This window comes from Oncorhynchus tshawytscha, linkage group LG16 (genome assembly GCF_018296145.1).
Source record: "Oncorhynchus tshawytscha isolate Ot180627B linkage group LG16, Otsh_v2.0, whole genome shotgun sequence".
Taxonomy (NCBI): Eukaryota; Metazoa; Chordata; class Actinopteri; order Salmoniformes; family Salmonidae; genus Oncorhynchus; species Oncorhynchus tshawytscha.
Genome location: NC_056444.1, coordinates 23,831,284 through 23,858,893, shown reverse-complemented (window position 1 = coordinate 23,858,893; position 27,610 = coordinate 23,831,284). Strand labels below are relative to the sequence as shown.

The 27,610-nt window shown below is 41.1% G+C and overlaps 1 protein-coding gene across 4 annotated transcripts; it reads left to right on the top strand.

The window, feature by feature from the left end:
• Positions 1–4,632: 4,632 nt before the first annotated feature.
• On the top strand, positions 4,633–12,772 carry LOC112215538 (tissue factor). Of its 4 annotated transcripts, none has more exons than XM_042299009.1 (6): positions 4,633–4,909; positions 5,204–5,312; positions 7,198–7,391; positions 7,609–7,793; positions 9,581–9,640; positions 12,714–12,772. In XM_042299009.1, exons 1-6 carry the CDS (start codon positions 4,834–4,836, stop codon positions 12,753–12,755), a joined length of 666 nt encoding a protein of 221 aa, XP_042154943.1. In that variant the 5' UTR covers positions 4,633–4,833; the 3' UTR covers positions 12,756–12,772. The 4 variants fall into 4 exon arrangements, with proteins under 4 accessions (XP_042154943.1, XP_024230400.1, XP_024230401.1 ...); XM_024374632.2 differs by having other exon boundaries at positions 4,634–4,909; positions 9,581–9,755; positions 12,714–12,742; XM_024374633.2 differs by lacking the exon at positions 12,714–12,772 and adding an exon at positions 10,521–10,928 and having other exon boundaries at positions 4,635–4,909.
• Positions 12,773–27,610: the final 14,838 nt, after the last annotated feature.

Sequence of the window (27,610 nt, the reverse complement as noted above, 5' to 3'; positions counted from 1 at the left end):
TGATCCGTTTCTTTAAGAAAGTATTTTGCAAACTCCATGACAGTAGTTACTGCAAGGGACTATAGAGGCACAAAAGTAGCCTACTTGGCATGCCCTGAGCTCATGGAGTGCTCCTGGAGCGAAATTGGAGCGGGCGAGAAGGCAGACACTACAGTGATGCACCAGCCGTTGGGAAACTCGCTGAGCCCTCAGTCAAATTGGGCACGCTCTGCTCCTTACTCTAGTGACCATACGCAGGCATACGCAGTATGCCCACCTATATCTCTACATACTGTATATAGACTATACTCACCTATACTCACTAAAAACCATTGCGATTGAGAATAATTGAACAAATTCCTGTCATCTCTGCCATTATTAGGTGGAGGGAAGGACCAGGTAGAGTTGGCTACCTACACCATATAAACCAGGAATGTCAAACTTGATCCATGGAGGGCCAAGTGGCTGCTGGATTTTTGGTTTCTCCTTTAAATTAAGACCCCACAACCAGGTGAGGACTTTACTAATCAGTGACCTTAATTCCTCAATCAAGTACAAGGGAGGAGCGAAACCCACAGGCACTCGGCCCTCCATGGAATGAGTTTGACACTTGATAAAGACAATTGCTTATAATCAGTGGTGGAAAAAGTACCCAATTGTCCTACTTGAGTAAAAGTAAAGATACCTTAATTGAAAATGACTCAAGTAAAAGTAACCCAGCAAAATACAACTTGAGTAAAAGTCTAAAAGTATTTGGTTTTAAATAGTATCAGAATATTGTCATTGCTTAAGTATCAAAAGTAGAAATAATTTCAAATTCCTTATAACTAAGCAGAACAAACAGCACCACTTTCTTTTTTTTCAGATAGCCAGGGGTACACTCCAACACTCGGAAATCATTTACAAAGAAAGCATGTGTGTTTAGTGAGTCCACCAGATCAGAGGCATGCTATGCCCGAAGAAGGTGTATAACAGTTCAACAGTATCATAAAACTGTTTAATCTCTGGCACATTTTTGACAGAGTCGTTGAGAGCCTGGTTAAGATTGTGCGCTGTGCAATGCACATAAACAGCAAGCGGCTCTTTTTCGGATAGATCCCGCTCATGTTAGCAGCTTAATCATACGTAAAATGACAGCAGGTCAAATATACTGAGAAAATTCCCACTGTTGGCCTGCCCCAGGTTTTCACCGTGCCCTCTGAACACCAAATTACATGATGCAAGTGTGCGAGTTACATTAACTATGCGCTCCAACACCTGTCGCCAGATATTTGCTGCGTCATGCACGCCTCTCTCCATTTCCGCGTCAATCGTGCCATTGAGCTTCCATTGCTCAAACACCAAAACAGGCACCCATGTGAATCTGGGATGTCTCATGACATGCTTTTTGAATGTTAGATGGCGCCCATCTCTCCCCCCATTCACCCACGCATCAGAGAAGAAAGGGGCACTCCAACCTCTGAACAGCCAGCAAGGCTCACAATACGTACAATCTAGTTTGGCCGAATAACATAGCCATGTACGTGGTAATTTGATTCCAACCTTGGTTGTAGTGGTGTAATACGACTCAGAAAAACACCGCCCTTCGTCATCTCTTGGGAATGGGCCAGTAGGTTTACACGAGCCCGGGGATAGCTTGTCCGGCCTGGCTTGTGCTCATAGTCGTATCCGCCAATACCTGACAACTTGTATCCTCCTCTGTCAAAGTTGCTTCTTCTGGCAAGATGGAACAGCTTGGCCTTGGCTCACTTGACCCGCTAAAAGCTGCTGTTGGCGATGATAAACCTACATCCTCTTCTGGTCCCGCTACATTGCTCGTGTTAGCAATGGCTGCTCTTGAACTGCATTTGAAAAATGAATCTAATTGAACTAATTTTGATACTTATTTTGCTTTTTCATTTTTGGCGTTCCTCTTTTGGGCTCCACTTTTGTGTTGATACATTGCTGATTTTTAAATCGGTAATTTTCTATTCGATTTTCTATTCTATTCGATTTTCTATCTTGTTCCAAGATGGCTAGCAGTCTGATGTGCGTTTTGTTTGTCTTGTCTGTTCGGTGTATATATCGTTTTTCTTCTATATATTTGTATTCTCAATTTCCATCTAAGGACTGAAAATAGACTCAATAGCCTTGGCTTCTCAAATGACTGCCTCGCCTGGTTCACCAACTACTCATATAGAGTTCAGTGTGTCAAATCGGAGGGCCTGTTGTCCGGACCTCTGGCAGTCTCTATGGGGGTGCCACAGGGTTCAATTCTCGGGCCGACTCTTTTCTCTGTATATATCAATGATGTCGCTCTTGCTGCTGGTGATTCTCTGATCCACCTCTACGCAGACGACACCATTCTGTATACTTCCGGCCCTTCTTTGGACACTGTACTGACAAACCTCCAAACAAGCTTCAACGCCATACAACACTCCTTCCGTGGCCTCCAACTGCTGTTAAATGCTAGTAAAACTTAGTGCATGCGCTTCATCCGATTGCTGTCCGCACCCTCCCACCCGACTAGCATCACTACTCTGGACGGCTCTGACTTAGAATATGTGGACAACTACAAATACCTAGGTATTTGGATTGGAGGTGCTTAATGTGAGTCTAGAAGGAGAGTTTACAGTTTAACCAGACATGGTTAAACTGTAAACTCTCCTTCCAGACTCACGTTAAGCATCTCCAATCCAAAATGAAATCTAGAAACAGCTTCCTATTTTGCAACAAAGCCTCCTTCACTCATGCTGCCAAACATACCCTCGTAAAACTGACTATCCTACCAATCCTTGACTTCGGCAATGTCGTTTACAAAATAGCCCCCAACACTCTACCCAGCAAACTGGATGTAGTCTATCACAGTGCCATCCGTTTTGTCACCATAGACTCATATACTACCCACCACTGCGACCTGTATGCTCTCGTTGGATGGCCCTCACTACATATTCGTCGCCAAACCCACTGGCTCCAGGTCATCCATAAGTCTTTGCTAGGTAAAGCCCGACCTTATCTCAGCTCACGGGTCACCACAGCAACACCCACCCATAGCACGCCCTCCAACAGGTATATTTCAGTGAATATCCCCAAAGCCAACATTTCCTTTGGCCGCCTTTCCTTCCAGTTATCTGCTGCCAATGACTGGAACAAATTGCAAAAAATCACTGAAGCTGGAGTCTTATATCTCCTTCTCTAACTTTAAGCATCAGCTATCAGAGCAGCTTACCGATCACTGTACCTGTACACAGCCAATCTGTAAATAGCACATCCAACTACCTCATCCCCATATTATTACTTATGTAACAGTATAACTTTAGACCGTCCCCTCGCCCATACCCGGGCACGAACCAGGGACCCTCTGCACACATCAACAACAGTCACCCACGAAGCATCGTTACTCATCGCTCCACAAAAGTCTCTTCAACAGAGCAACAGAAGCCTCTTGCAGAGCAAGGGGAACCTCTACTTCAAGGTCTCAGAGCAAGTGACTTCACCGATTGAAACACTATTTAGCGCGCACCACCGCTAACTAGCTAGCCGTTTCACATCCGTTACACTTACCCTCTTTCTCTTTTGCACCCCAGTATCTCTACTTGCACATCATCATCTGCACATCTATCAATCCAGTGTTAATGCTAAATAAATTATTTTGCATGAATTATTTTGCCTCTATGGCCTATTTATTGCCTACCTCCCTACTCTTCTACATTTGCACACACTGTACATAGACTTTCCATCTTTTCTATTGTGTTATGTTTGTATGTTTGCTTATGTGTAACTCTGTGTTGTTGTTTTTGCCATACTGCTTTGCTTTATCTTGGCCAGGTCACAGTTGTAAATGAGAACTTGTTCTCAACTGGCCTACCTGGTTAAATAAAGGTGAAATTTAAAAAATACAAAGAAAATAAATTGTTTTTCTCTTGATAGCTAGCTCAACAGTTGCTTAAAAACGATGACAGAAACAACAACGCTTTGGAGAGTATTTGCACAATGAATCCCAGAATGCATTATATTATCTTAACATGGTATTGAAACTATTGAATAATATGATTTATTTAGCAAATTAATTTGATTTATTGTCATCAATACACTAAAATATCACCCTGGCTTATGTAGTGGCAAAAAAAAGAACATTTTGTTGGTGAAACCATTAGTTGGATCATTTATCATATAGCATAGGTTAAAGCAAGCTTATTTTCTACTCGTAAATTTAATAGTCCAGTGTCAGCAATGAGTGCTTAGGCATGGTGGTGTGGTATTCAAATTATATAATGTGCCCACGGCTCTGCAGATCTGGACCTGTACCGAGGGACCTGGAAGTGACTGCACCAGCTGAATCTTCGCCACTGACTACTGCTGATAATTAATTAATACTAACTTAATGGCAGAGTGAGAGAGAGGTTAATGGTCAAAACTTGGTAGCCTATCTAAGCTGTGCTAGCTGGGGCTGGATAGTCTTTTGAACGATCTGTACCTTACTGCCAGTGTGTACACAGATAGTGCGCGAAACCACTCACTCCCTGTCTTGCCATCAAGGCAGCTAGCTAATTAACTCACGTTACTTGTTGGTGGCCCTTATTGTAACTAACCTATCGAAAGCTAGCTAGCTGGAGCAAATGTCATGTAACGTCAGATAGTCACATAGCTTTTACTTTGAAACCGATAGAACACGTAACCTCTTGCAGCTGCTCCTCTACACGCCCACACTGTCTCTGCTCATTAATTCAATCTTTTGGGCGACAGAAAAAGCAATTCATGCAGTCGAAATTATTATCCGTCTTCGTTGTTTAAGGACGGATATTGATTAAAGAAACCGTGCACGGATCAATCCAATCGGATTACTGTTTTTACACTTACCTGTTGGAATATAAAATGATAAGAATGGAAAGGAAAATGTTTTTTTTAACGAAATTGTGTACTGTACTCATCTTTACAAACTGTGTTTCAGGTGAGGCAAATGGGCTATTAAAATATAGCCTACAATCCTAAAAGCTATACACTAGACAAATAGTGTGGATAAATAAATACTTATGCACATAGGCTTACTGCATTATTTAAAAGCCATAATATCCATATCTTTTGTTGATAACTTCTTGGGACTGCTTGGGACCAGCCTGATTTACAGTACAGGCAATGCACCCTGTGACCCTCTCATGAAAAGGCACACTGTACCTAATTATGTTTCACTCATTGTCAATGTCTAACATTACATGTAGTTAAACTGATCTTGCTCTTTTTGTAGGGGACTATCCCAAGGCACAGAATGTTTCTTGGTTGTCTATCAACTTCAAAACACTGCTTATGTGGGATCCTAAACCCACCAACTATTCATACACCGTTGAATATTCAGTGTAAGTAAAGCATTTACATACTGATATTACTGGTTTTTGCATTTACAGGAAGAGAGAACAATTTCAATCATTCCATGGAATAGTGTGTTTATCGGGCACTTCAATCATTATTGAATGGTTGGTTAAAAAAGGTCAGTTGTCGACGTATCAAGTTATTACCAAATGCTGCATTACTGCCTTATACGATTCATGAAATGAAACGTCTCCATGAAATATTAAAAAGTTGTTACCTATAATCACATTATCATGGGAGGTCTGCACTAAGCTATTCCCAGTCTCAGTCTCTGACCCCGAAGAGTCAGGGTCAGGACTGATGCGATCAGACTACACTGATCGCATGCTAAAAGGGTTTTCAGAAATGCATGCATCTTATACACAGAAAAATTCAATCGTGTACATTTAACTTTGAAAGTTTCAAATGTACGCAATTTTAGGTGAACATATGATCCCCACTGGTCTTAAAATAACACTTTTGAAAGCGGTAAAGATTTAACTCTGTTTCCGTGTTCCCTTTTTACTCTTGAATTGTTCAAAGAAACTCGATTGTAGTCTTAGCATAGCTCTACTGTAGAGTAATACGCAACACCTACAGTGTAAAACATAACACTTGATTCAGAGTAAACTGGACTCACTTTGCTTAGTGCTGACGCTGTTACACTTTCTCAGTGTAAGAAGTTAAAACCTTTAGTGTTACAGTAAATCATTTTTGGTGTTGTTTTAACACTGGATGGTGTAAAGCCTAATTTGCAGATTTCCCAGGGTTCATTTTCTTTTTGACTAAATCGTAGAGTTAATACCCATGACTATATTTGTTAGTTGTTGAATTCATTCCTTTTGAAGTCCTGTGGCTTTCACCAAGTGAGTTCCTAGGCGAATGTTATCATTAAAATGAAACTATGACAATACATTACATATTGTATATCATAAGGCCTTGCTTATTGGCCTAGTTGATGGCCCATTTTTACTCTAACACGGTAGTGTTAGGAAACTCCTGGTTAAAAGGCCTCATCAGGCCTGCAAATCACATTATGCTGGCTTGTAAAGTGATATGGAAATCCTGTTGCAATCCAGCCAGTTAGGTATCCAAGTTAGATGTTTTTATTCACCAGGAACCTGCATTCTTAATTAATTGACATGGTTAGTAAACTTAATTTTAAAAAACAGTACTTAAACCATTTAAATGGGAACAACTATTTCATTAATGGGTGCTATAAATCTTACTAACTGATTGGATTAGTTTTTTTAAAAAGTGTTCTATATCTTGGTGTAGCATAAGATTAATTAATCAATCAATCAATCAATGTTGGCAACATGCAAAAACACAGATATGAAAAACAATCCTAAAAAACATGCTGGGAAATATGAAAATAACAGGTGTGGTTTTGATGGGACTGTTTTAATGTCAACATTGTAAAACAATACCTCTGTTTATTAACACCAACACTTGGGGTTCTTTTACACCACTGAGTGTTATTTTACACCACTTTAACTCCTGAATGAACACTACAAATGTTACTGAAAAATCAACACCGGCCAATTTGCTGTGTACCATCGAATAGATCAAGGGGGTTTGTAGCTGAAAATAGAAAAAATACAAATATTTTTTTATGAAGTACAATGTATGTGATATGTGGTGCAAAGAGCTCAATACTATGATTCAAGTCAAAGATTCATATTTGGTACTTTTCTTATTGTTGAACTAAGATTCCAATCCAGACCCAATGAATGACCTAAATAGAACAAAAAAAACATGTTTGAAGATAATGATAATCCTTTGTCTGAAACCTACTATTATGTCTATTTCAGTATTGGCCAGAACAGAGAGGAACGCTAACAGTATCAGAACGATGTTGTGACTGTATCATAAATATCTTCTTTATTTCAGAATCGGTCAGAACAGAAAGAAGAACCAACACTGTATCAGGACTATGGAGACAGAGTGTGACCTGTCCAACTCTCTGGTGGACCTGAAGGCCATATACTCCGCTGATGTCCTCTCAAAACCCCTACTTGGTGTGAACTCTGACCTCATAGAGTTCCCCCACACAAGGTCGGAGAGGTTCACCCCTTACAAAGACAGTAGGTACCCAGCCATACAATGACACATTCTTTGCATGCCCTGATACATGGCTGTTGACACCTGTGGTGCCATAGGAATCAACAGCCATGTATCAGGGCACATTTTCTGCATGCCAGTGTAGAAATGTTGATTCTTCTATAAATCACCGGGAGAAAGAAGAGTGTGCGCCAGGTGTGACAAGCAGCTTGTCAACCTCTCATGGTATTTCCCTTCCAGCGCTTATAGGCAGACCTGAGTTCAAGATCGAGGTGAGCAAAGACAAGAGGAAGATCACCCTGCATGTAGAAGACCCTCCCATAGCCCTGTTCAATGAGCAGAACCAACGGAGAACCATCCGGGATGTCTTCGCTGATGAACTGCAGTACAAAGTCACCTTTGGAAAAGCAACAAGCACGGGCAAGGTAAGCTTAAAGGGGAGGGTAATAAAAATGGCAGCCCTACACTAGATATTTAAATTTCCTAAAAGTACTCTAGGGCCTGGGGTCGAACCAAATGAGACAGACGTTCATCAATGATGTATGCTCCTTAAAGGCTCAAGCTAAGGAATATAATTATGATGAACAAAAAGATAAACGCAACATGTAAAGTGTTGGTCCCATGTTTGATGAGCTGAAATAAAAGATCTCAGAAATTTTCCATATGCAAAAAAGCTTATTTCTCTCAATTTTTTTGCGCACATTTCTTTACATCCTTGATAGTGAGCATTCTCCTTTGCCAAGATAACCCATCCACCTGAAAGGAGTGGCATATCAAGAAGCTGATTAAACAGCATGATCATTACACTTGTGCACATTGTGCTGGGAACAATGAAAGGCCACTCTAAAATGTGCAGTTTTGTCACACAACACAATGCCACAGATGCCTCAAGTTTTTGTGTGCATTTAGTTGGCATGCTGACTGCAGGAATGTCCACCAGAGCTGTTGCCAGAGCTGTTTTAGAGAATTTGTCGGTACGTCCAACCGGCCTCACAACCGCACACCACGTGTAACCACACCAGTCCAGGATCTCCACATCCGGCTTTTTCACCTGTGGGATGGTCTGAGACGAGCCACCCGGAATGCTGATGAAACTGTGGGTTTGAACAACCAAAGAATTTCTGCACAAACTGTCAAAAAGTGTCTCAAGGAAGCTCATCTGCGTGCTCGTTGTCCTCACCAGAGCTTGACCTGACTGCAGTTTGGCATCGTAACCAACTTCAGTGGGTAAATGCTCACCTTCGATGGCTACTGGCATGCTGGAAAAGTGTGCTCTTCACAGATTAATCCCGGTTTCAACTGTCCTGGGCAGATAGCAGACACCGTGTATGGCGTCGTGTGGACGAGTGGTTTGCTGATATCAACATTGTGAACAGAGTGCCCCATGGTGGCGGTGGAGTTATGGTATGGGCAGGCATAAGCTACGGACAACAAACACAATTGCATTTTATTGATGGCAATTTGAATGCACAGAGATACCGTGACTAAATCCTGAGGCCCATTGTCGTGCCATTCATCCACCGCCATCCCCTCACGTTTCAGGATGATATTGCATGGCCCTATGTTGCAAGGAGCTGTACACAATTCCTGGAAGCTGAAAATGTCCCAGTTCTTCCATGCCCTGCATTCTCACCAGCCATGTCACCCATTGAGCATGTTTGGGATGCTCTGGATTGACGTGTACGACAGCATGTTCAAGTTCCCGTCAATATCCTCCAACTTCGCACAGACATTGAAGAGAAGTGGGACAACAGGCCACAATCAACAGCCTGATCAACTCTATGCGAAAGAGATGTGTCGCGCTGCATGAGGCAAATGGTGGTCACACCAGATACGGACTGGTTTTCTGATCCACGCCCCTACCTTTCTTTAAGTATCTGTGACCAACAGATCATATCTGTATTTCCAGTCATGTAAGATCCATAGATTAGGGCCTACTGAATTGATTTCAATTGACTGATTTCCTTAAATGAACTGTAACTCAATAAAACCTTTGAAATTGTTGCATGTTGTGTTTATATTTTTGTTCAGTGTAAATTAAATGCACTAAGTGGATGATTAGCAAGCTTACTTCTGATTATATTGCATGGGAAATCTCTCTGTGTGTGTTATGCATATTTGATATTTTTATGATAGTAAAACAGTAATGAACAAAATATACAAAATTAAATATATCAGAAGACATGCCTTCTTTATGTAATTCTCCCTCTAGAAAACAAAGATCTCTGCAAGCAGTGAGATAGAGCTAGAAGAGGAGGATATAGATCCTGGGGTGAGTTACTGCTTCAACGTCCAGGCCTACATCCCCTCCCGCAGCACAGACAATCAGCTGGGAGAGCTCAGTCAAAGACAGTGCTCACCGGGCGACGATAAGTCCGTCTTTGAAGGTAAGGATACTAATAATGCCAAGGTTGTGGGTTCAAGTCCCACAGGGATCACATACACATACTAAAAATGTATGCTCTCATTGTCTCTGTACTGCAAGTGGCTTTGGATTAAAGCATCTGCTAAGTGGTATACATATATATTATCGGGATAAATAGTACTTCTGAGGTGTACTGTAGCAGGCTTGGTGTCTTTTATTTCCCAGTATACATTTCTGGCTCATGGGTCAGCCATTATCTTTTTGACAAGTTGTGTTCATTAAGGAAATCTGGCCCTGTTTTAATATATTCTGTAACTCGATAATTCATGTTGGCCATTATCTATTTAAGGGAGTTCAGATATGCATCTGTGGTACTGAGGATATTGAATCCTTAGCCACTTAGCTAATGCCAAGTCCTAGTATTACAAATGTAGAATCATTCATGTGCATCTTACTCGCTGTGAGGAATGATGAGAAGAGGGTTAGAGGTGCTGATCATATCTCCTAGTGGGCCAATCGGGATGGGAATGCGAAGGATAAAATTAGCAAATAAATTACTAATGTTTAGACTGAATGTGAAATGCAACACTGGAGAAGTCCCTGTGTGTGTGTGTGTGTGTGTGTGTGTGTGTGTGTGTGTGTGTGTGTGTGTGTGTGTGTGTGTGTGTGTGTGTGTGTGTGTGTGTGTGTGTGTGTGTGTGTGTGTGTGTGCTTGTGTGCGTGCTTGTGTGTGCGTGTGAATCATTGTCCAGCCCAATAATGGTCGACAACCCTGTTTCTTCTCCAGAGTATGGGATCGGAGTGATCGTTGGGTTCATCCCAGCCGCTTTGGGGGCCCTAAGCGAGATTCGGTTGTGGGGGGGCTCCAACCTCGCGGCAAAACATTTTAGTGGAGACGATGGAGAGAAGCCTTAGGTTAATTTCCTACAATTCTACACATTTTGCCACGGGCCATATAGAAAATATATTGATGCTTTAAAGGTTTGAGGGCTCCGTAGATAGGTTATATGTTTAAACTAAATTGTTTTGCGTGAGTATTGTCTGGACATCTTTAATATATGAATAACAAACAGTTAGAAGACAGAACATGATATAAAATAATCAAAGCAGAATGAAACACAACTGTGGAGTGTGGTACTAATATGGTACTCTGTTTGATTGTGATGTCATGTTCATAATAAAGTCTTGTCATTCATTTGTGGTAATGTGTTTTTCTTTGATTTGAGACACTGTTGAAGAGTGGGGGAAGGTTACGCAAATTGAGTGTTATCACAGCAGACATCAGTCTTATGTAGTTCCTGCAAAAAGGGTCTAACTAGCAGCACCTACAGGTCATTCAACTGACATTAGTGTCACACATTCATTTTTTTGAAATGAAAAAAACAACAACATATAATTAAAACTTTCAAAAACATTATACAATTACAATTCTGTGAAAACCTTATGCACACATTTTTTGGGGGAGTCCAAGGCAAATACTTTAAAAACACAAAGGTTAAAAGATCCATGGAAATGGAATGAGGAGATGTTTTCAGTTTTGTAAATGGATTAAAGATACAGTATAGTAACAGTCAGCATATTAGGCCTGCAGTAGTTCATTGTTGACTATCTCGTGATGCCTGCATTTATTTTAATGCATTCCAAATATTCCAAAGTATACTTAAATATACAAATAAATCAAATAATATATCTGGAGAATACTATAAATATAATATCATTACACTTCAACACACTTATTACAAGTGTACTTTTATGTTCATTGTTTATTCAGTGTTTTAGTATACTATAATATGCTATCCTCACACTTCAATACACTTATTAAAGTGTACTATAAATTCATTGTTTTTCAGTCTATGTATACTATATGTTCACTATCTTTAAACTTAAACACACTCATTAAATCTGTACTTCAATTTGAAACGCTTTAAGAGGAATGTACCTTTCAGCATGATAATAATCTTCAACACAAGGCCAAATCTACACCAAGCGGAAACAAATTATATTTTAAAATACTTAAATCATACTTTACTAAAATATTTGAAGTATATTCACATTTTATTTTATTAGCATTTAAGTATATTAAATACACTTAAAAGTATCTAAATTGGGACTTAAGTATATTAAATTGTACTTAAGTATATTAGATAAAGAGCAAAACAAATATACTTTGAATTCACCTTAAGTACATTTTATGTATATTTCTCATAAATTATAATTATACTAAAATGGTATATGAATTAGAATTCCTGTATTTTCTTTACAAAAGAAGTGTATTTATAATGTGTTTCAACTAAGCTTTTACAAATACACTTCTACTAATTAACTACATCAGCTATTGTAAATAGCCATGTAGAGGTTACCTTGATTGACCAAGTCATCTTCTCAACCAATGTTAACATGCTATTTACAAAGCAGTTGTGGCTAGAGCTGCAATTTACAAGTGTAAATTATGTATTTTGAATGAATATACTAATGTACAATTAAAGAGTTTGAAATTGAAGTACAGTTTTAATGCGTGTGTTTAAATGTAATGATAATGAACATATAGTATACTTACACTGACATTTTTAAAGTACGCTTTTAATACCTGTATTGAAGGTAGGTTATATTAATAATTAATAATTAGTCATTATATTTATATTTATACTATACTTTAAGACTGAAAAAAATATTAATATAAAGTACACATTTAATAAGTGCTTTGAAGTGTTGTGATAGCATATTTATAGTTTATGGGGTTAAGTGGGTGGGGTTATATCCTTCCTGTTTGGCCCTGTCTGGGGGTGTCCTCGGATGGGGCCACAGTGTCTCCTGACCCCTCCTGTCTCAGCCTCCAGTATTTATGCTGCAGTAGTTAATGTGTCGGGGGGCTAGGGTCAGTTAAGTTACATCTGGAGTACCTCTCCTGTCCTATTCGGTGTCCTGTGTGAATCTAAGTGTGCGTTCTCTAATTCTCTCTTTCTCTCTCTCTCTCTCGGAGGACCTGAGCCCTAGGACCATGACCCAGGACTACCTGACATGATGACTCCTTGCTGTCCCCAGTCCACCTGGCCGTGCTGCTGCTCCAGTTTCAACTGTTCTGCCTTATTATTATTCGACCATGCTGGTCATTTATGAACATTTGAACATCTTGGCCGTGTTCTGTTATAATCTCCACCCGGCACAGCCAGAAGAGGACTGGCCACCCCACATATGCTCTCTCTAATTCTCTCTTTCTTTCTCTCTCTCGGAGGACCTGAGCCCTAGGACCATGCCCCAGGACTACCTGACATGATGACTCCTTGCTGTCCCCAGTCCACCTGACCGTGCTGCTGCTCCAGTTTCAACTGTTCTGCCTTATTATTATACGACCATGCTGGTCATTTATGAACATTTGAACATCTTGGCCATGTTCTGTTATAATCTCCACCCAGCACAGCCAGAAGAGGACTGGCCACCCCACATAGCCTGGTTCCTCTCTAGGTTTCTTCCTAGGTTTTCACCTTTCTAGGGAGTTTTTCCTAGCCACCGTGCTTCTACACCTGCATTGCTTGCTGTTTGGGGTTTTAGGCTGGGTTTCTGTACAGCACTTTGAGATATCAGCTGATGTATGAAGGGCTATATAAATACATTTGATTTGATTTGATTTGATTTAGTTTAATGAAAAATACTGAAAAAAACAATGAATATAAAGTACACTTAATAATTGTGTTGAAGTGTAATGATATCATATTTATACTGTACTTCAGATACACTGGAAAAATACATCTCATCCTTGAAGTATGTTATTACTTTTGAGACTTTTTGTATATTTAAGTATACTTGTAACATATTATAATATACTTTTTTTCACTTGGGTGTTGATGTTATAAGTGGACATTTCTGCAAAGGTCCCACTCCTGCTGACCAAACAGGAACTCCCATCATCCTCTCTGAGAAACTGGTGAGAGTGTGGAGAGTTAGTTAACATCAAGTTTAAGTTAATATAGCGATCATAAAACATTTGGTTATTTCACCTCAAACTGCTATTTAATGTACATGTTTGGTCATGATAATTATCCAAACAACGTACCCACCTGTATACTGTGGTCATGACTACTCAGGTAGACTGTGACATCATACTTATTCAGCAGTGGTCGTAGTCTGTTTACAAGGCACATTGTGGGGCCATTGGGATCGATGGACCACACAGGATAGTGACCGGCTACCACAATAAACTCTGACCTGGGAGAGAAGGATAGACACAAGACTGTGCTAGCGGTCTGATCTAAAGCCTAGGCATTAGCTTCGGGGACCTAAAACAACTCTTCAGGTCTCAAGGAAAGGTTACTCATAATGTAAGTCTGGCTTACTGAACCTTTTCTCTTACAGGAGTATCTAGTCCTCATACAATAACAGTAAGAGTTAAGGAATGTGCAGTATGTGTAGCGGTGTGAAGGTCTCGCTTGATTAAAAGAGTGATTGGAGTTTTGTGGAGGACTGGAGTCATTCAGGGAACTCTACAAACATGCTCTGAAATCTTCACATTGTTTTCCTGAGGCTAAAACAACAACTTGTCGATTCAGAGACTTCTCTTTTCCTCGGAACTGTAACAAAACAAAACATTGAATCCATCCAAGCCATTATTTACCCACAGAACAAGTTGTCTACTGTTTTACCACAATGCTTTCCCAGATGTACTGAGCTATATTGTATGCAAAAACAGATATACATATGTATATTCTTTTATAATATTACAAATATTACAAGATTTTGTTAAACAATTAATCTTTCATTTTCTCAAAAAAAGATAGGTGACAAAATGATTGCCACCCCAGTTTGTAATACTTTGTGCACCCTCTCCTAGGATAACAGCACTGCACCTTTTTCTATAACGTTTTATGAGATTGGAGAACACATTGGGATGGATCTTAGACCATTCCTCCATTTACAATGTTTCCAGTTCCATTGATATCCATTGGTCTGTGCTTACGGACTACCCTTTTCAAATCAAACCACAGGTTTTCAATGGGTTTCAAGTCCGGAGACTGAGATGTCCATTGCAAAATGTTTATTTTGTGGCCAATTAACCATTTCTGTGTGGATACCGATGTGTGCTTTGGGTTATTGTCTTGTTGGAAGATTCACTTCTGGCCAAGTTTCAACCTCCTGGCAGAGGCAAACAGGTTTTTGGCAAAAATGTCTTGGCACTGGGTAAAGTTCATGATACTGTTGATCTTGCCAAGGGCCCCAGGAACAGTGAAAGCAAAATATCCCCATAACATCAAAGATCCACCACCATATTTTACAGTAGGTATGGGGTTCTTTTCTACTGATGCATTCTCATCTCGATGCCAAACCCACTACTGGTGTGCATGGACAAAGAACTCTATGTTCATGTCATCCAACAAATGTAAACGCATGCAGTTTGCTAAACGGCATTGGCACTTGGATTGGAACGGGTGCTTTGGTCAGACGTCATGAAAATAGAGCTCTTTGGCCACACAATCCAGTGGTAAGTTTGTTTTTTTATGGTTTATTAAAGGTGCAATATGAAGAAGTCGTTCCGCCATTCCCTGGTTGCTAAAATTCTAATAGTTCACCTAATTTCAGTTTATGTGACAAAACAAGCAAGTATAGTGCAGAGAATCATTGTAACATCTAAACCGCTGTGAATTTTCCGTAACCAAAAATATTGTATTTTCAGCTGTTTGAAGCTTGTGTACCAAACCAAATAGCGCACATAGAGCAGATCTGCAACTTCTTAAACTTGCTTTCAATGAAAATGACAGATCTATAACTCAAATTTCTATGTGAATTTGGTCAGGTTGCCGAAAAAGTTACATTACTGCATCTTTAAGAGAGATGATCAGGACACCATGAGACAATTTTCAGCATGTTGCAACTATGAAATGTATTTTTAAGGGACATTAATATAAAATGTTACCATTTGTTACCAAGACAAATTCTTTAGTGTGAATGTTTTGCTCTCTTTCAGGAAAACATAGAACTGGTTGTGGTGACATTCAATTAAAATTATGGAATTTTGTTCATGAGCAAAATGCGAACTAGAATATTTTTGCAAGCTCTCTGTGAACGAGCTGTTTGTCTTTATATAGAAGTCAAGTCTGTGATCTTTGCGTTGAATTCCATAGACATCCCATTTCTGTTTCATACAAGCACACCATGTTTTATGATCCACATCTCTTCTAAAATGAGTCTATAAACCACACTGAGTGGCCGTCTGCAGTTTACAGGCCTTTCAGGGCACTATCAGCTTTTATGTCAGCAGTGTGACAACCTCTCATCCATGTCTGTCCCTACATTCTCAACCCTATTCTTAAAAAGCAGCTGAACACAATGATTCTGAATGTGTTTCTCTGTTGCTCATTAAGAAAAACAAGATTTCAGTCTTGGGGTGTGGTTCAATGTGGAAGTTACGGATGTTTGTCCCCCATGAGACACCATAGGAACAAAGCCAGAATTACTTCCCCAAAATAGTCAGAATGAATCTAAGATGAAATTAAAAACAGATTTCTTGAGTTGACGTTTTTGCGGAGGAGGTTTTAGTCGTGAAATTTGACATCTAGCTAAGGTGTTCGGAGGAGTATTTCTCATGTTATAAAATGTGCGATGTGTTGTCTTACAAAAACAGTCAGATCCGCTGCTCTGATTGCAAGATCTGTCTCACTGTCTGTGTTCTTTTATTTATTTCATTGATTTATTTTACCTTTATTTAACCAGGTAGGCAAGTTGAGAACAAGTTCTCATTTACAATTGCGACCTGGCCAAGATAAAGCAAAGCAGTTCGACAGATACAACGACACAGAGTTACACATGGAGTAAAACAAACATACAGTCAATAATACAGTATAAACAAGTCTATATACAATGTGAGCAAATGAGGTGAGAAGGGAGGTAAAGGCAAAAAAGGCCATGGTGGAAAAGTAAATACAACATAGCAAGTAAAACACTGGAATGGTAGTTTTGCAATGGAAGAATGTGCAAAGTAGAAATAAAAATAATGGGGTGCAAAGGAGCAAAATAAATACATGAATTAAAATTAAATACAGTTGGGAAAGAGGTAGTTGTTTGGGCTAAATTATAGGTGGGCTATGTACAGGTGCAGTAATCTGTGAGCTGCTCTGACAGTTGGTGCTTAAAGCTAGTGAGGGAGATAAGTGTTTCCAGTTTCAGAGATTTTTGTAGTTCATTCCAGTCATTGGCAGCAGAGAACTGGAAGAGAGGCGGCCAAAGAAAGAATTGGTTTTGGGGGTGACTAGAGAGATATACCTGCTGGAGCGTGTGCTACAGGTGGGAGATGCTATGGTGACCAGCGAGCTGAGATAAGGGGGGACTTTACCTAGCAGGGTCTTGTAGATGACATGGAGCCAGTGGGTTTGGCGACGAGTATGAAGCGAGGGCCAGCCAACGAGAGTGTACAGGTCGCAATGGTGGGTAGTATATGGGGCTTTGGTGACAAAATGGATTGCACTGTGATAGACTGCATCCAATTTGTTGAGTAGGGTATTGCAGGCTATTTTGTAAATGACATCGCCAAAGTCGAGGATTGGTAGGATGGTCAGTTTTACAAGGGTATGTTTGGCAGCATGAGTGAAGGATGCTTTGTTGCGAAATAGGAAGCCAATTCTAGATTTAACTTTGGATTGGAGATGTTTGATATGGGTCTGGAAGGAGAGTTTACCGTCTAACCAGACACCTAAGTATTTGTAGTTGTCCACGTATTCTAAGTCAGAGCCGTCCAGAGTAGTGATGTTGGACAGGCGGGTAGGTGCAGGTAGCGATCGGTTGAAGAGCATGCATTTAGTTTTACTTGTATTTAAGAGCAATTGGAGGCCACGGAAGGAGAGTTGTATGGCATTGAAGCTTGCCTGGAGGGTTGTTAACACAGTGTCCAAAGAAGGGCCGGAAGTATACAGAATGGTGTCGTCTGCGTAGAGGTGGATCAGAGACTCACCAGCAGCAAGAGCGACCTCATTGATGTATACAGAGAAGAGAGTCGGTCCAAGAATTGAACCCTGTGGCACCCCCATAGAGACTGCCAGAGGTCCGGACAGCAGACCCTCCGATTTGACACACTGAACTCTATCAGAGAAGTAGTAGGTGAACCAGGCGAGGCAATCATTTGAGAAACCAAGGCTGTCGAGTCTGCCGATGAGGATGTGGTGATTGACAGAGTCGAAAGCCTTGGCCAGATCAATGAATACGGCTGCACAGTAATGTCTCTTATCGATGGCGGTTAAGATATCGTTTAGGACCTTGAGCGTGGCTGAGGTGCACCCATGACCAGCTCTGAAACCAGATTGCATAGCAGAGAAGGTATGGTGAGATTCGAAATGGTCGGTAATCTGTTTGTTGACTTGGCTTTCGAAGACCTTAGAAAGGCACGGTAGGATAGATATAGGTCTGTAGCAGTTTGGGTCAAGAGTGTCCCCCCTTTGAAGAGGGGGATGACCGCAGCTGCTTTCCAATCTTTGGGAATCTCAGACGACACGAAAGAGAGGTTGAACAGGCTAGTAATAGGGGTGGCAACAATTTCGGCAGATAATTTTAGAAAGAAAGGGTCCAGATTGTCTAGCCCGGCTGATTTGTAGGGGTCCAGATTTTGCAGCTCTTTCAGAACATCAGCTGAATGGATTTGGGAGAAGGAGAAATGGGGAAGGCTTGGGCGAGTTGCTGTTGGGGGTGCAGTGCTGTTGACCGGGGTAGGAGTGGCCAGGTGGAAAGCATGGCCAGCCGTAGAAAAATGCTTATTGAAATTCTCAATTATGGTGGATTTATCAGTGGTGACAGTGTTTCCTATCTTCAGTGCAGTGGGCAGCTGGGAGGAGGTGTTCTTATTCTCCATGGACTTTACAGTGTCCCAGAACGTTTTTGAGTTAGTGTTGCAGGAAGCAAACTTAAGCTTGAAAAAGCTAGCCTTGGCTTTTCTAACTGCCTGTGTATAATGGTTTCTAGCTTCCCTGAACAGCTGCATATCACGGGGGCTGTTCGATGCTAATGCAGAACGCCATAGGATGTTTTTGTGTTGGTTAAGGGCAGTCAGGTCTGGGGAGAACCAAGGGCTATATCTGTTCCTGGTTCTAAATTTCTTGAATGGGGCATGTTTATTTAAGATGGTTAGGAAGGCATTTAAAAAAAATATCCAGGCATCCTCTACTGATGGGATGAGATCAATATCCTTCCAGGATACCCCGGCCAGGTCGATTAGAAAGGCCTGCTCGCAGAAGTGTTTCAGGGAGCGTTTTACAGTGATGAGTGGAGGTCGTTTGACCGCTGTCCCATTACAGATACAGGCAATGAGGCAGTGATCGCTGAGATCTTGGTTGAAGACAGCAGAGGTGTATTTAGAGGGGAAGTTGGTTAGGATGATATCTATGAGGGTGCCTGTGTTTAAGGCTTTGGGGAGGTACCTGGTAGGTTCATTGGTAATTTGTGTGAGATTGAGGGCATCAAGTTTAGATTGTAGGATGGCTGGGGTGTTAAGCATGTTCCAGTTTAGGTCGCCTAGCAGCACGAACTCTGAAGATAGATGGGGGGCAATCAGTTCACATAAGGTGTCCAGAGCACAGCTGGGGGCAGAGGGTGGTCTATAGCAGGCGGCAACGGTGAGAGACTTGTTTTTAGAGAGGTGGATTTTTAAAAGTAGAAGTTCAAATTGTTTGGGTACAGACCTGAATAGTAGGACAGAACTCTGCAGGCTATCTTTGCAGTAGATTGCAACACCGCCCCCTTTGGCAGTTCTATCTTGTCTGAAAATGTTGTAGTTTGGAATTAAAATTTCTGAATTTTTGGTGGTCTTCCTAAGCCAGGATTCAGACACAGCTAGAACATCCGGGTTGGCAGAGTGTGCTAAAGCAGTGAATAGAACAAACTTAGGGAGGAGGCTTCTAATGTTAACATGCATGAAACCAAGGCTATTACGGTTACAGAAGTCGTCAAAAGAGAGCGCCTGGGGAATAGGAGTGGAGCTAGGCACTGCAGGGCCTGGATTCACCTCTACATCGCCAGAGGAACATAGGAGGAGTAGAATAAGGGTACGGCTAAAAGCTATGAGAATTGGTCGTCTAGAACGTCTGGAACATAGAGTAAAAGGAGGTTTCTGGGGGCGGTAAAATAGCATCAAGGTATAATGTACAGACAAAGGTATGGTAGTATGTGAATACAGTGGAGGTAAACCTAGGTATTGAGTGATGAAGAGAGAGATATTGTCTCTAGAAACATCATTGAAACCAGGAGATGTCATTGCATGTGTGGGTGGTGGAACTAATAGGTTGGATAAGGTATAGTGAGCAGGACTAGAGGCTCTACAGTGAAATAAGCCAATAAACACTAACCAGAACAGCAATGGACAAGACATATTGACATTAAGGAGAGGCATGCTTAGTCGAGTGATCAAAAGGGTCCAGTGAGTGGAGAGGTTGGTTGGGGGTCATGGCGATTTAGACAGCTAGCCAGGCCATCGGTAGCAAGCTAGCATAAATGTTCTGCGGTAGGATTGGATAGAGAGCTATCACCGCAGCTGTGTGTCCTGTTTTAGTTGTCAAGTGAGCATGTCGAAGTCAAAACCCCACCCTCAAGTAAGTCATAACTCACTTACAAAACTCTGTTTTGGACGAGACCGACTTTATTAATAAAATTATCCTATTTACACTTTGTAGTCCATTTTGACAATACAATAAATGTTTCTGACTAATATTTATGCCACATAGATAACTCGTTTGTTGGCTTCAGTTACATTTTAAATATACATTATGAGTTTGTTCTATGTGATTAATGCCAAAACCAACTTTGAACTTAAAACAATAATTGTGTGCCCGGAGCAGTCATCACATCATGTTGCTAAATTGTCCAATCAACTGCATGACAGCCCAAAAATAGAGTTGAACCTGTTCCTGAGTAGAGTGGAGGTAGCATAGTCTGGTCCCAGATCTGTTTGTGTTGTTTTGCTAACTTTTATGGTCATTGTCATAGGAATTGGCAAGACAACACAAACAGATCTGGGACCAGGCTGGATACACCAGATACCTGCCGGTGGCCTTGGGAGGTGCAATAGTCTCACTCACTACAGTAACAAAGACCTCATTGTTCTAAAGACCTGGCAGAGATTGCACAACCCTGTGGCATGCCGTGTACTCAACTTCATGGGACGGACTAACTAACTAACTGTAATATGAGACATGCATGGCTCGATTACACGACTAGGTCTTTAGAATAGTTATATCATAAAAACATATTATATAAACAATTGGAGTCATAAATGTGTGATTGTGATTTATATGCTGGGAGGTTTAGAGTCTGCTTGATTTTTTAAATATAATATATATATATCCACCTGTTGTCTATTCCATTTGCACAACAGCATGTGAAATGTATTGTCAATCAGTGTTGCTTCCTAAGTGGACAGTTTGATTTCACAGAAGTGTGATTGACTTGGAGTTACATTGTGTTGTTTAAGTGTTCCCTTTATTTTTTTGAGCAGTGTATATTTTTACACAAAAACAAAACATATATTACATACGAACAACAACTTACAGACACACACAAACAACGACTACATCTCATCTGCCCAGACCTGCATGCTCACACCCCCACCCCTAGTACCTGCATTATTGTTTTCCACTTGGACTTACTGTAAATTGTACCAATTTGTTTTTCTCGATCGCCCATGCTATTTCAATATTTCAGTAATAAATTATTAGATTTTTCCATTGTGTTAATGATGGCTGATTGATTGACTAAGTTTTTAGTATACTTTTTTTCAAAATGAGTGATGATTAGAGAATCATTCAGCCCATTGGATATCTCACTACACCTCCATAGACCATGTTTTGAAATATGCAGACAGATGGATTAAAAGTAAGTGTACATTGTAATACTTCTGGCAGCCAACTTTATAGCTCCGCCCACAACTTCCGGACTTGATAGCGTTCCAAGAAAGCATGGATTATTGAATCATTATTAGTTTTACACTTGAGACATGACTCTGCCATTGTGCTGTAGAACTTGTCTCTTGTATAATACATTCTATACATTCGTTTATACTGGATTAAGCATACATTTTAGTTAACTGTAATTGAATTAGTTATGCTCCAACATTCTTCCATAATTAGTTTATATATTTTTTCTAAGACATTGTCAGTTTGATATACAGTATCAGTCAAACGTTCAGACACACCTACTCATTCAAGGGTTTTTATAAATGTTTACTATTTTCTACTTTGCTGTACGGTAGCAGAGAGAACAGTCTATGACTGGGGTGGCTGGTGTCTTTGACACTTTTTAGGGCCTTCCTCTGACACCGCCTGGTATAGAGGTCCTGGATGGCAGGAAGCTTTGCCCCAGTGATGTACCCTCTGTAGTGCCTTGCGGTCGGAGGCCGAGCAGTTGCCATACCAGGCGGTGATGCAACCAGTGGTGCATGCTCTCGATGGTGCAGCTGTAGAACATTTTAAGGATATGAGGACCCATGCCAAATATTTTCAGTCTCCTGAGGGGCAATAGGTTTTTTCGTGCCCTCTTCACCACTGTCTTGGTGTGCTTGGACCATGTAAGTTTGTTGGTGATGTGGACACCAAGGACCTTGGAACCACTACAGCCCCGTTGATGAGAAATGGGGGAGTGCTCGGTCCTGTTCCTTTGTCTTGATCACGTTGAGGGAGAGGTTGTTGTCCTGGCACCACACGGCCAGGTCTCTGACCTCCTCCCTATAGGTTGTCTCGGCGATGTCGGTGATCAGGCTGTACTGTTGTGTCATCGGCAAACTTAATGATGGTGTTGGAGTCGTGCATGGCCGTGCAGTCATGAGTGAACAGGCAGTACAGGAGAGGACAGAGCATGCACTCTAGGAGGGCCCCTGTGTTGAGGATCAGCGTGGAAGATGTGTTGTTACCCACCCTTACCACCTGGGGGGTTGGCCCACCAGGAAGTCCAGGATCCAGTTGCGGAGGGAGGAGTTTAGTCCCAGGGTCCTTAGCTTATTGATGACCTTTGAGGGCACTAGGGTGTTGAACGGTGAGCTGTAGTCAATGAATAGCATTCTCACATAGATGTTCCTTTTGTCCAGGTGGGAAAGGGCAGTGGGGAGTGCAATAGAGATTGCATCATCTGTAGATCTGTTGGGACGGTATGCAAATTGGAATGGGTCTAGGATTTCTGGGATAATGGTGTCGATGTGAGCCATGACCAGCCTTTCAAAGCACTTCATGGTTACAGACGTGAGTGCTACGGGTCGGTAGTCATTTAGGAAGATTACCTTAGTGTTCTTCGGCAGCGGCACTATGGTGGTCTGCTTAAAACATGTTGGTATTACAGACTCGGACAGGGAGAGGTTGAAAATGTCAGTGAAGACACTTGCAAGTTGGTCAGCGCAAGCTCGCAGTACACGTCCTGGAAATCCGTCTGGCCCTGCGGCCTTGTGAATGTTGACCTGTTTAAAGATCTTACTCACATCGGCTACAGAGAGCATGATCACAGTCTTCCGGAACAGCTGGTGCTCTCATGCATGTTTCAGTGTTATTTGCCTCGAAGCTAGCATAGAAGTAGTTTAGCTTATCTGGTAGGCTCGTGTCACTGGGCAGCTCTCGACTGTGCTTCCCTTTGTAGTCTGAAATGGTTTGCAAGCCTTGCCACATACGACGAGCGTCTGAGCCGGTGTAGTACAATTCGATTTAGACCTGTATTGATGCTTTGCCTGTTTGATGGTTCGTCGGAGGGCATAGCTGGATTTCTTAGAAGCTTCCGGGTTAGAGTCCCGCTCCTTGAAAGCGGCAGCTCTAGCCTTTAGCTTAGTGAGGATGTTGCCTGTAATCTATGGCTTCTGGTTGGGGTATGTACGTACAGTCACTGTGGGGACGACGTCCTCAATGCACTTATTGACAAAGCCAGTGACTGATGTGGTGTACTCCTCAATGCCATAGGAAGAATCCCAGAACAATGTTCCAGTCTGTGATAGCAAAACAGTCCTTCACCTGACCACTTTTTTATTCATCTAGTTACTGGTGCTTCCTGCTTTAATTTTTGCTTGTAAGCAGGAATCAGGAGGATAGAATTATGGTCAGATTTGCCAAATGGAGGACGAGGGAGAGCTTTGTATGCGTCTCTATGTGTGGAGTAAAGGTGGTCCAGAGTTTTTTTTTACCTCTTGTTGCACATTTAACATGCTGATAGAAATTTGGTCAAAACAGATTTAAGTTTCCTGCATTAAAGTCCCGGCTACTAGGAGCGCTGCCTCTGGGTGAGCGTTTTCTTGTTTGCTTATGGCTGAATACAGCTCATTCAATGCTGTCTTAGTGCCAGCCTCTGACTGTGGTGGCATGTAAACAGCTACGAATAATACAGATGAAAACTCTCTAGGTAGTTAGTGTGGTGTACAGCTTATTATTAGATACTCTACCTCAGGTGAGCAATTGCTAGAGACTTCCTTAGATATCGTGCACCAGCTGTTATTTAAAAAAATACATAGTCCGCCGCCCCTTGTCTTACCAGACACCACTGTTCTATCCTGCCGGTACAGCGTATAACCAGCCAGCTGTATGTTGATAGTGTCGTCGTTCAGCCACGACTCTGTGAAGCATAAGACATTACAGTTTTGAATGTCCGGTTGGTAGTTCAATCTCCCATATAGGTCATCTACTTTGTTCTCCAAAGATTGCACGTTTGCTAGCAGAATGGAAGGAAGTGGAGGTTTATTCGATCACCTATGAATTCTCAGAAGGCAGCCTGCCCTCTGGCCTCTTTTTCTCCACCTCCTCTTCACGCAAATCACGAGGATCTGGGCCTGTTCCTGAGAAAGCAGTATATCGTTCGCATCGGGCTTGTCAGACTTTTTTTTGTGTTTTTTTTTTTGGAATTGTTAGTTAGATTACTTGTTCGTTATTACTGCATTGTCGGAACTAGAAGCACAAGCATTTCGCTACACTCGCATTAACATCTGCTAACCATCTGTATGTGACAAATAAAATTTGATTTGATTTGGATTTGACTTGTTAAAGGAAAAAGAGGATTCTGCCAGTCCGTGGTGAGTAATCGCAGTCCTGATGCCAGAAGGTATTTTCGGTCATGAGAGATGGTAGCGGCAACATTATGTACAAAATAAGTTAAAAAATAAGTTACAAACAACGCAAATAAACAAACAAATAACACAATCATTTGGGGACACGTAAAATGTCTGCATTCTCCTGCACCAAATGTGCAGTTTTGTCGCACAACACAATGCCACAGATGTCTCAAGTTTTGAGGGAGCGTGCATTTGGCATGCTGACAGCAGCAATGTCCCCCAGAGCTGTTGCCAGAACTGTTTTAGAGAATTTGACAGTACGTCCAACCAACCTCACAACTACAGACCATGTGTAACCATGCCAGCCCAGGGCCTCCACATCCAGCTTCTTCACCTGCGGCATCGTCTGAGACCAGCCACCCGGATAACTGATGAAATTGAGGAGAATTTCTGTCTGTAATAAAGCCCTTTTGTTGGGAAAAACTCATTCTGAATGGCTGGGCCTGGCTCACCAGTGGGCAGACCTGGCTCCCAAGTGGGTGGGTCATTGCAGCAATGGGTGGCCTAGGCCCACCCATGGCTGCACCCCTGCCCAGTCATGTAAAATCCATAGAATAGGACCTAATTAATTTATTTGAATTGACTGATTGCCTTACATGAACTGTAATTCATTGAAATTGTAGCATGTTGCATTTATATTTGTGTTCAGTAAATTCTATCTAAAATGAATTATATCTAAAAACACCAGATTTCCCCGCTGGTGGGATGTACAATGAAATCATAGTGTATTTTTCACTATGTAAGGTACAATTCAATATTAGAAAATTGCCTTCCTGGTCCATATGCTGGGATATAAATGTACATGTTGTATTCTTATTTATGAGAATGCCTAAATCTCTGTTGTTTCTACAGTAGGTGGCAGCAAAGGCCTCTCCAACCCAGCTCCTCTTTAAATGTTAAATTTCTCCTTTTTAAATGTAACTCTTGCAACAACAACAACAAAAAACATATGTTGACAATCTATTTATGTGTTCAAGAACCATATGCTTTTTTTCCCATCATGGAACCCATGGACATTCCATGTGATAAGGTGCATTTTGTTGGTCTTTAGTTAACCTTATCTGTTCCGTTTATCACTGAAGAACCAGTTAAACAGTTAAATATTTCAGTAGACATGACAAATAAAGGTGGTGGGCATTCGACAGAATGGGAGGATCATAGTATAAATACATAGCTATTCTATAAATTGTATATACAGTATGAAATCGGAAGTTTACATACACCTTAGCCAAATACATTTAAACTCAGTTTTTCACATTTCCAGACATTTAATCCTAGTAAAAATTCCCTGTCTTAGGTCAGTTAGGATCACCACTTTATTTTAAGAATGTGAAATGTCAGAATAATAGTAGAGAGAATGATTTATTTCAGCTATTATTTCTTTCATCACATTCCCAGTTTTAATTATTTCGGTAGCATTGCCTTCCACAAGCTTCCCACAATAAGTTGGTTGAATTTTGGCCCATTCCTCCTGACAGAGCTGGTGTAACTGAGTCAGGTTTGTAGGCCTCCTTGCTCGCACACACTTTTTCAGTTTCCACTTTTTCACAAATGTTCTATGGGATTGAGGTCATGGCTTTGTGATGGCCACTCCAATACCTTGACTTCGTTGTCCTTAATACATTTTGCCACCCCTTTGGAAGTATGCTTGGGGTCATTGTTCATTTGAAAGACCCATTTGTGACCAAGCTTTAAGTTCCTGACTGATGTCTTGAGATGTTGCTTCAATATTTAGTCATTATTGCCAAACAGTTCTATTTTTGTTTCATCAGATCAGAGGACATGTCTCCAAAAAGTATGTTTTTTTCTCCCAATATGCAGTTGCAAACCGTGTTCTGGCTTTTTTTATGGAGGTTTTGAAGCAGAGGCTTCTTCCTTGCTGAGCGGCCTTTCAGGTAATATCGATATAGGACTTGTTTTACTGTGGATAGAGATACTTTTGTACCTGTTTCCTCCAGCATCTTCACAAGGTCCTGCTGTTGTTCTGGGATTGTTTTACACTTATCGCACCAAAGTATATTCATCTCTAGGAGACAGAACACGTCTCCTTCCTGAACGGTATGACGGCTGCGTGGTCCCATGGTGTTTATACTTGCGTACAGATCTGTTTGTACAGATGAACGTAGTACCTTCAAGGCATTTTGAAATTGTTCCCAAGGATGAACCAGACTTGTGGAGGTCTACAATTTTTTTTCTGAGGTCTTAGGGTGATTTCTTTTGATTTTCCCATGATGTCAAGTAGAGGCACTGAGTTTGAAGGTAGGCCTTAAAATACACCCACAGGCAGTGTTGCCAACTCCTCAGTAAGGAAAGTAGCTATTGGCTGTCCTAAAAGTCGCTAGAAGTTGCTAAATGATGTCATCGCCTAATTTGCATAATTGGCCATGTGTAGTTAAGAACATTAAACGGCTCTGGCTATTTACCAAGTTCTGCTCTCCTGCGTTTGACTTCCATGCCACTAGTTACGTATCCCTGACATTTATCCTGGCTTGGGACCGGCAAAGGTGACTCTGGCAGAGTTACTTAGTTTTTTATTTGATTTATTATTTATTTATTTTTGTTTGTTTTTTGTTAAGTTTTCTTAATTTGGTTTGGTTTCTAACCTTATGGTCCACTTAGGAGCCTACAATAAGTCACAGTAAAACATTACATTTTTTAACCATAACATTAAAAAAAAGATTGTATACAAATCTAGATGAGCAATCTAAATGGACCAAAAAGAGAAAATAGAAAAAACTGTCAATGGCAATTTGAGAAAATTATGGTAACTAGTCTGGCCCTAATTCAGGTAAATTGTTTAAAAAAAATGTAAGCCAGGGCGGAATTAGCCAGGGGCGGTT

Coding starts and splice junctions, on each gene's coding strand:
- LOC112215538 (XM_024374631.2), top strand. CDS start 4,834: ATGATAAGAATGGAAAGGAAAATGTTTTTTTTAACGAAATTGTGTACT. Junction 5,313..7,197: donor TACACCGTTGAATATTCAGT/GTAAGTAAAGCA, acceptor TCTTTATTTCAG/AATCGGTCAGAACAGAAAGA. Junction 7,794..9,580: donor AAGCAACAAGCACGGGCAAG/GTAAGCTTAAAG, acceptor TTCTCCCTCTAG/AAAACAAAGATCTCTGCAAG.